Raw genomic sequence first — 8,431 nt, forward strand, 5'->3', positions numbered from 1 at the left:
TGTGTTTACTGAGGGGTCCTAGTGTGTTGTCATCTGTCTGTGTTTACAGTTTACTGAGTGGTCCTAGTGTGTTGTCATCTGTCTGTGTTTACAGTTTACTGAGTGGTCCTAGCCTGTTGTCACCTGTCTGTGTTTACAGTTTACTGAGTGGTCCTGGTGTGTTGTCATCTAACTGTCTGTGTTTACAGTTTACTGAGTGGTCCTAGTGTGTTGTCATCTAACTGTCTGTGTTTACAATTTACTGAGTGGTCCTAGTGTGTTGTCATCTGTCTGTGTTTACTGAGGGGTCCTAGCCTGTTGTCATCTAACTGTCTGTGTTTATAGTTTACTGAGGGGTCCTAGTGTGTTGTCATCTAACTGTCTGTGTTTACTGTTTACTGAGGGGTCCTAGTGTGTTGTCATCTGTCTGTGTTTACAGTTTACTGAGTGGTCCTGGTGTGTTGTCATCTAACTGTCTGTGTTTACAGTTTACTGAGTGGTCCTAGTGTGTTGTCATCTGTCTGTGTTTACTGAGTGGTCCTAGTGTGTTGTCATCTAACTGTCTGTGTTTACTGAGTGGTCCTAGTGTGTTGTCATCTAACTGTCTGTGTTTACTGAGTGGTCCTAGTGTGTTGTCATCTGTCTGTGTTTACAGTTTACTGAGTGGTCCTGGTGTGTTGTCATCTGTCTGTGTTTACAGTTTACTGAGTGGTCCTAGTGTGTTGTCATCTAACTGTCTGTGTTTACAGTTTACTGAGTGGTCCTAGTGTGTTGTCATCTGTCTGTGTTTACTGAGTGGTCCTGGTGTGTTGTCATCTAACTGTCTGTGTTTACTGAGTGGTCCTAGTGTGTTGTCATCTAACTGTCTGTGTTTACAGTTTACTGAGGGGTCCTAGTGTGTTGTCATCTAACTGTCTGTGTTTACAGTTTACTGAGTGGTCCTAGTGTGTTGTCATCTGTCTGTGTTTACAGTTTACTGAGTGGTCCTAGTGTGTTGTCATCTAACTGTCTGTGTTTACAGTTTACTGAGTGGTCCTGGTGTGTTGTCATCTAACTGTCTGTGTTTACTGAGTGGTCCTAGTGTGTTGTCATCTAACTGTCTGTGTTTACAGTTTACTGAGGGGTCCTAGTGTGTTGTCATCTAACTGTCTGTGTTTACAGTTTACTGAGTGGTCCTAGTGTGTTGTCATCTAACTGTCTGTGTTTACAGTTTACTGAGTGGTCCTAGCCTGTTGTCATCTAACTGTCTGTGTTTACTGAGTGGTCCTAGTGTGTTGTCATCTGTCTGTGTTTACTGTTTACTGAGGGGTCCTAGCCTGTTGTCATCTAACTGTCTGTGTGTGTAGGTTTGTGACACGTCCCGATGTGAAGCTGAAGCGACTAGGAGACTTCCTGGACTGGAGTCTGACCACCATCTCCCAGGCCAGTGACCAGACCATGGGAGGTACTGTAATCCTGGACGGGGCCCTGCAGTCTCTGGTATGACACACACACACACAGTTTGTCTGTCCTCGAGAGTGTGTGTGTGGGTTGCAGTGACCAGGCCTAGTTTACAAGAGCCTACATGTACGGCTGCCATGTTTGTGGGAGATCAGAGCCTCTGTGGGTTTGGCAGGTTGGCAGGTGTTTAGTGCTGCACCTGTTGTCAGTGTTTTATGACTGAGGGACGGAACATGAAGACACGCCTCTGGTGGTAATTAGCTAGCCTGGTCACAGACCTGTTTTAGGAACTGGTATCCCAGGTCCCCAGGGGTTGGCTATACAGCCCAAACAGATCTGGGATCAGTGTAGTAGTATATAGATATACTGTTGGTAGTCATTACTTTACCAGTGTAGTAGTAGTATATAGATATACTGCTGGTAGTCATTACTTTACCAGTGTAGTAGTAGTAGTAGTATATAGATATACTGTTGGTAGTCATTACTTTACCAGTGTAGTAGTATATAGATATACTGCTGGTAGTCATTACTTTACCAATGTAGTAGTAGTAGTATATAGATATACTGTTGGTAGTCATTACTTTACCAGTGTAGTAGTAGTATATAGATATACTGTTGGTAGTCATTACTTTACCAGTGTAGTAGTATATAGATATACTGCTGGTAGTCATTACTTTACCAGTGTAGTAGTAGTAGTAGTATATATATATACTGTTGGTAGTCATTACTTTACCAGTGTAGTAGTAGTAGTAGTATATAGATATACTGCTGGTAGTCATTACTTTACCAGTGTAGTAGTGTATATAGATATACTGCTGGTAGTCATTACTTTACCAGTGTAGTAGTAGTATATAGATATACTGCTGGTAGTCATTACTTTACCAGTGTAGTAGTGTATATAGATATACTGCTGGTAGTCATTACTTTACCAGTGTAGTAGTGTATATAGATATACTGCTGGTAGTCATTACTTTACCAGTGTAGTAGTAGTATATAGATATACTGCTGGTAGTCATTACTTTGCCAGTGTAGTAGTATATAGATATACTGCTGGTAGTCATTACTTTACCAGTGTAGTAGTAGTCTATAGATATACTGCTGGTAGTCATTACTTTAACAGTGTAGTAGTAGTATATAGATATACTGCTGGTAGTCATTACTTTACCAGTGTAGTAGTAGTAGTAGTAGTATATAGATATACTGCTGGTAGTCATTACTTTACCAGTGTAGTAGTAGTATATAGATATACTGCTGGTAGTCATTACTTTACCAGTTTAGTAGTAGTATATAGATATACTGCTGGTAGTCATTACTTTACCAGTGTAGTAGTAGTATATAGATATACTGCTGGTAGTCATTACTTTACCAGTGTAGTAGTAGTATATAGATATACTGCCGGTAGTCATTACTTTACCAGTGTAGTAGTAGTATATAGATATACTGCTGGTAGTCATTACTTTACCAGTGTAGTAGTAGTAGTATATAGATATACTGCTGGTAGTCATTACTTTACCAGTGTAGTAGTATATAGATATACTGCTGGTAGTCATTACTTTACCAGTGTAGTAGTATATAGACATACTGCTGGTAGTCATTACTTTACCAGTGTAGTAGTATATAGATATTATACTGGTAGTCATTACTTTAACAGTGTAGTAGTATATAGATATACTGCTGGTAGTCATTACTTTACCAGTGTAGTAGTAGTATATAGATATACTGCTGGTAGTCATTACTTTACCAGTGTAGTAGTAGTATATAGATATTATACTGGTAGTCATTACTTTACCAGTGTAGTAGTAGTATATAGATATACTGCTGGTAGTCATTACTTTACCAGTGTAGTAGTAGTATATAGATATAGTGCTGGTAGTCATTACTTTACCAATAGAGGTGCTATGGCCCACCTGCCCACACTAATCCCCAGTCACTCACTCTCTTCCACTTTGTCTTAATGTCCTATAGTTGTGGTTTCACCAACCACCTTGATATAACAGTGTATTTTAGTAGATTTTTCTCCAGGTCAACTCTTGTGTTGCGTCAGTCTAAGTAGCTAATTTAATGCAACCCTCAAGCGAGCAGTGTATCAAAGGAACATTATTGGCGTTGAAAGTGGCGCTACGTGTTTACGGAACAGTCTCTCCTTCTCTCTGTGCTCTGTAATATGACTGGGAGGGGAAACCGGCTTGTCTCTCTCTCTCTCTCTATGTGGCGCTCAGAGCGTTTAAAACTGGCTCTGTGTGTTCTGACGGCCCCGAGGGGCTTCAACGGGCTCTAGTAAGATCTTTGTTTTGCACAGTTACGTTTTGAATTTGGCCAATGCAGCAAAAAACACTAAAGAGCCGCTGAGAAATGGGGAGTGAGAACTGAGACTGAGAGAATGGGGAGTGAGAAAAGAGACTGAGAGAATGGGGAGTGAGAACAGAGACTGAGAGAATGGGGAGTGAGAAAAGAGACTGAGAGAATGGGGAGTGAGAACAGAGACTGAGAGAATGGGGAGTGAGAACAGAGACTGAGAGAATGGGGAGTGAGAACAGAGACTGAGAGAATGGGGAGTGAGAACAGAGACTGAGAGAATGGGGAGTGAGAAAAGAGACTGAGAGAATGGGGAGTGAGAACAGAGACTGAGAGAATGGGGAGTGAGAACAGAGACTGAGAGAATGGGGAGTGAGAACAGAGACTGAGAGAATGGGGAGTGAGAAAAGAGACTGAGAGAATGGGGAGTGAGAAAAGAGACTGAGAGAATGGGGAGTGAGAACAGAGACTGAGAGAATGGGGAGTGAGAACAGAGACTGAGAGAATGGGGAGTGAGAACAGAGACTGAGAGAATGGGGAGTGAGAACAGAGACTGAGAGAATGGGGAGTGAGAACAGAGACTGAGAGAATGGGGAGTGAGAACAGAGACTGAGAGAATGGGGAGTGAGAACAGAGACTGAGAGAATGGGGAGTGAGAAAAGAGACTGAGAAATGGGGAGTGAGAGAAGAGACTGAGAGAATGGGGAGTGAGAAAAGAGACTGAGAGAATGGGGAGTGAGAGAAGAGACTGAGAGAATGGGGAGTGAGAAAAGAGACTGAGAGAATGGGGAGTGAGAAAAGAGACTGAGAGAATGGGGAGTGAGAGAAGAGACTGAGAGAATGGGGAGTGAGAGAAGAGACTGAGAGAATGGGGAGTGAGAAAAGAGACTGAGAGAATGGGGAGTGAGAAAAGAGACTGAGAGAATGGGGAGTGAGAAAAGAGACTGAGAGAATGGGGAGTGAGAAAAGAGACTGAGAGAATGGGGAGTGAGAAAAGAGACTGAGAGAATGGGGAGTGAGAGAAGAGACTGAGAGAATGGGGAGTGAGAAAAGAGACTGAGAGAATGGGGAGTGAGAAAAGAGACTGAGAGAATGGGGAGTGAGAAAAGAGACTGAGAGAATGGGGAGTGAGAAAAGAGACTGAGAGAATGGGGAGTGAGAGAAGAGACTGAGAGAATGGGGAGTGAGAGAAGAGACTGAGAGAATGGGGAGTGAGAGAAGAGACTGAGAGAATGGGGAGTGAGAAAAGAGACTGAGAGAATGGGGAGTGAGAGAAGAGACTGAGAGAATGGGGAGTGAGAGAAGAGACTGAGAGAATGGGGAGTGAGAAAAGAGACTGAGAGAATGGGGAGTGAGAAAAGAGACTGAGAGAATGGGGAGTGAGAGAAGAGACTGAGAGAATGGGGAGTGAGAAATGAGACTGAGAAATGGTTTAGAAGAGAAGACCTTTATCAAACGGCAGTCCTCACTGCAACATGTAATGACATCCAGAAGGGAGAGGTTAGTGGTGATTTAATCCCAGACTACATCCAGAAGGTTGAGGTTAGTGGTGATTTAATCCCAGACTACATCCAGAAGGTTGAGGTTAGTGGTGATTTAATCCCAGACTACATGTAATGACATCCAGAAGGTTGAGGTTAGTGGTGATTTAATCCCAGACTACATCCAGAAGGTTGAGGTTAGTGGTGATTTAATCCCAGACTACATCCAGAAGGTTGAGGTTAGTGGTGATTTAATCCCAGACTACATGTAATGACATCCAGAAGGTTGAGGTTAGTGGTGATTTAATCCCAGACTACATCCAGAAGGTTGAGGTTAGTGGTGATTTAATCCCAGACTACATCCAGAAGGTTGAGGTTAGTGGTGATTTAATCCCAGACTACATCCAGAAGGTTGAGGTTAGTGGTGATTTAATCCCAGACTACATCCAGAAGGGAGAGGTTAGTGGTGATTTTAATCCCAGACTACATCCAGAAGGGAGAGGTTAGTGGTGATTTAATCCCAGACTACATCCAGAAGGGAGAGGTTAGTGGTGATTTAATCCCAGACTACATCCAGAAGGTTGAGGTTAGTGGTGATTTAATCCCAGACTACATCCAGAAGGTTGAGGTTAGTGGTGATTTAATCCCAGACTACATCCAGAAGGTTGAGGTTAGTGGTGATTTAATCCCAGACTACATCCAGAAGGTTGAGGTTAGTGGTGATTTAATCCCAGACTACATCCAGAAGGTTGAGGTTAGTGGTGATTTAATCCCAGACTACATCCAGAAGGGAGAGGTTAGTGGTGATTTAATCCCAGACTACATCCAGAAGGTTGAGGTTAGTGGTGATTTAATCCCAGACTACATCTAGAAGGTTGAGGTTAGTGGTGATTTAATCCCAGACTACATCCAGAAGGGAGAGGTTAGTGGTGATTTAATCCCAGACTACATCCAGAAGGGAGAGGTTAGTGGTGATTTTAATCTCAGACTACATCCAGAAGGGAGAGGTTAGTGGTGATTTTAATCCCAGACTACATCCAGAAGGTTGAGGTTAGTGGTGATTTAATCCCAGACTACATGTAATGACATCCAGAAGGTTGAGGTTAGTGGTGATTTAATCCCAGACTACATGTAATGACATCCAGAAGGGAGAGGTTAGTGGTGATTTTAATCCCAGACTACATCCAGAAGGTTGAGGTTAGTGGTGATTTAATCCCAGACTACATCCAGAAGGGAGAGGTTAGTGGTGATTTAATCCCAGACTACATCCAGAAGGGAGAGGTTAGTGGTGATTTAATCCCAGACTACATGTAATGACATCCAGAAGGGAGAGGTTAGTGGTGATTTTAATCCCAGACTACATCCAGAAGGTTGAGGTTAGTGGTGATTTAATCCCAGACTACATCCAGAAGGGAGAGGTTAGTGGTGATTTAATCCCAGACTACATGTAATGACATCCAGAAGGTTGAGGTTAGTGGGGATTTAATCCCAGGCTACATCCAGAAGGTTGAGGTTAGTGGTGATTTAATCCCAGACTACATGTAATGACATCCAGAAGGTTGAGGTTAGCGGTGATTTAATCTCAGACTACATCCAGAAGGTTGAGGTTAGTGGTGATTTAATCCCAGACTACATGTAATGACATCCAGAAGGTTGAGGTTAGTGGTGATTTAATCCCAGACTACATCTAGAAGGTTGAGGTTAGTGGTGATTTAATCCCAGACTACATCCAGAAGGTTGAGGTTAGCGGTGATTTAATCCCAGACTACATGTAATGACATCCAGAAGGTTGGGGTTAGTGGTGATTTAATCCCAGACTACATCCAGAAGGTTGAGGTTAGTGGTGATTTAATCCCAGACTACATCCAGAAGGTTGAGGTTAGTGGTGATTTAATCCCAGACTACATGTAATGACATCCAGAAGGTTGAGGTTAGTGGTGATTTAATCCCAGACTACATCTAGAAGGTTGAGGTTAGTGGTGATTTAATCCCAGACTACATCCAGAAGGTTGAGGTTAGCGGTGATTTAATCCCAGACTACATGTAATGACATCCAGAAGGTTGGGGTTAGTGGTGATTTAATCCCAGACTACATCCAGAAGGTTGAGGTTAGTGGTGATTTAATCCCAGACTACATCCAGAAGGTTGAGGTTAGTGGTGATCTCACTCTCAAAAGGGGAGGAGCCACAACATTATGAACAAAACAGGTGTTGGAATTTCACCATTTAAAATGAAAATGTATTATTTCGATCTCATCCACGATATTGATGTTGTTGCTCTCTCTCTCCTCTCTCTCTTCTCTCTCCTGTCTCTCCTATCTCTCTCTCTCCTATCTCTCTCTCTCCTGTCTCTCTCTCTCCTGTCTCCTGTTTCACCTCTCTCTCCTCTCTCTCCTTTCTCTCTCTCTCCTCTCTCTCCTTTCTCTCCTCTCTCTCCTTTCTCTCTCTCTCCTGTCTCTCCTGTCTCTCTCCTGTCTCTCTCTCTCCTGTCTCTCCTCTCTCTCCTCTCTTCTGTCTCTCTCTCCTGTCTCACCTCTCACATGTCTCACCTCTCTCTCCTCTCTCTTCTGTCTCACCTCTCTTATGTCTCACCTCTCTCTCCTCTCTTCTGTCTCTCTCTCCTGTCTCACCTCTCACATGTCTCACCTCTCTCTCCTCTCTCTTCTGTCTCACCTCTCTTATGTCTCACCTCTCTCTCCTCTCTCTTCTGTCTCTCTCTTCTGTCTCACCTCTCTTATGTCTCACCTCTCTCTCCTCTCTCTTTTGTCTCTCTCTCCTGTCTCACCTCTCTTATGTCTCACCTCTGTCTTCTAGGCCCAGCTATTCAAGCATGGCAAGAGAGATGACTTCCTCCAGTACGGTAAGAATGTCCTTCAATAGTTGCTTTTTAATCAGCAATTTGACTTTATCCATTGTGATAAGTAGTTGTCTTACCTCCTTCATCCATTGTGATAAGTAGTTGTCTTATCTCCTTTATCCACTGTGATAAGTAGTTGTCTCACATCCTTTATCCATTGTGATAAGTAGTTGTCTTACCTCCTTTATCGATTGTGATAAGTAGTTGTCTTACCTCCTTCATCCATTGTGATAAGTAGTTGTCTTATCTCCTTTATCCATTGTGATAAGTAGTTGTCTTACCTCCTTCATCCATTGTGATAAGTAGTTGTCTTACCTCCTTCATCCATTGTGATAAGTAGTTGTCTTACCTCCTTTATCCATTGTGATAAGTAGTTGTCT

At 42.7% G+C, this 8,431-nt stretch overlaps 1 protein-coding gene across 1 annotated transcript in view; it reads left to right on the forward strand.

Moving 5' to 3' along the window:
- Positions 1–8,431, forward strand: part of LOC139422340 (tubulin-specific chaperone D-like) — a 79,569-nt gene that overhangs the window by 11,151 nt on the left and 59,987 nt on the right. Inside the window, exons 8-9 of the mRNA XM_071173539.1 lie at positions 1,326–1,458; positions 8,009–8,054. Of these exons, the coding sequence (XP_071029640.1) occupies positions 1,326–1,458; positions 8,009–8,054 (179 nt within the window). The remainder of the gene's footprint in view (positions 1–1,325; positions 1,459–8,008; positions 8,055–8,431) is intronic.

The sequence above is a fragment of the Oncorhynchus clarkii genome, chromosome 12 (genome assembly GCF_045791955.1).
Source record: "Oncorhynchus clarkii lewisi isolate Uvic-CL-2024 chromosome 12, UVic_Ocla_1.0, whole genome shotgun sequence".
NCBI classification, from domain to species: Eukaryota; Metazoa; Chordata; class Actinopteri; order Salmoniformes; family Salmonidae; genus Oncorhynchus; species Oncorhynchus clarkii.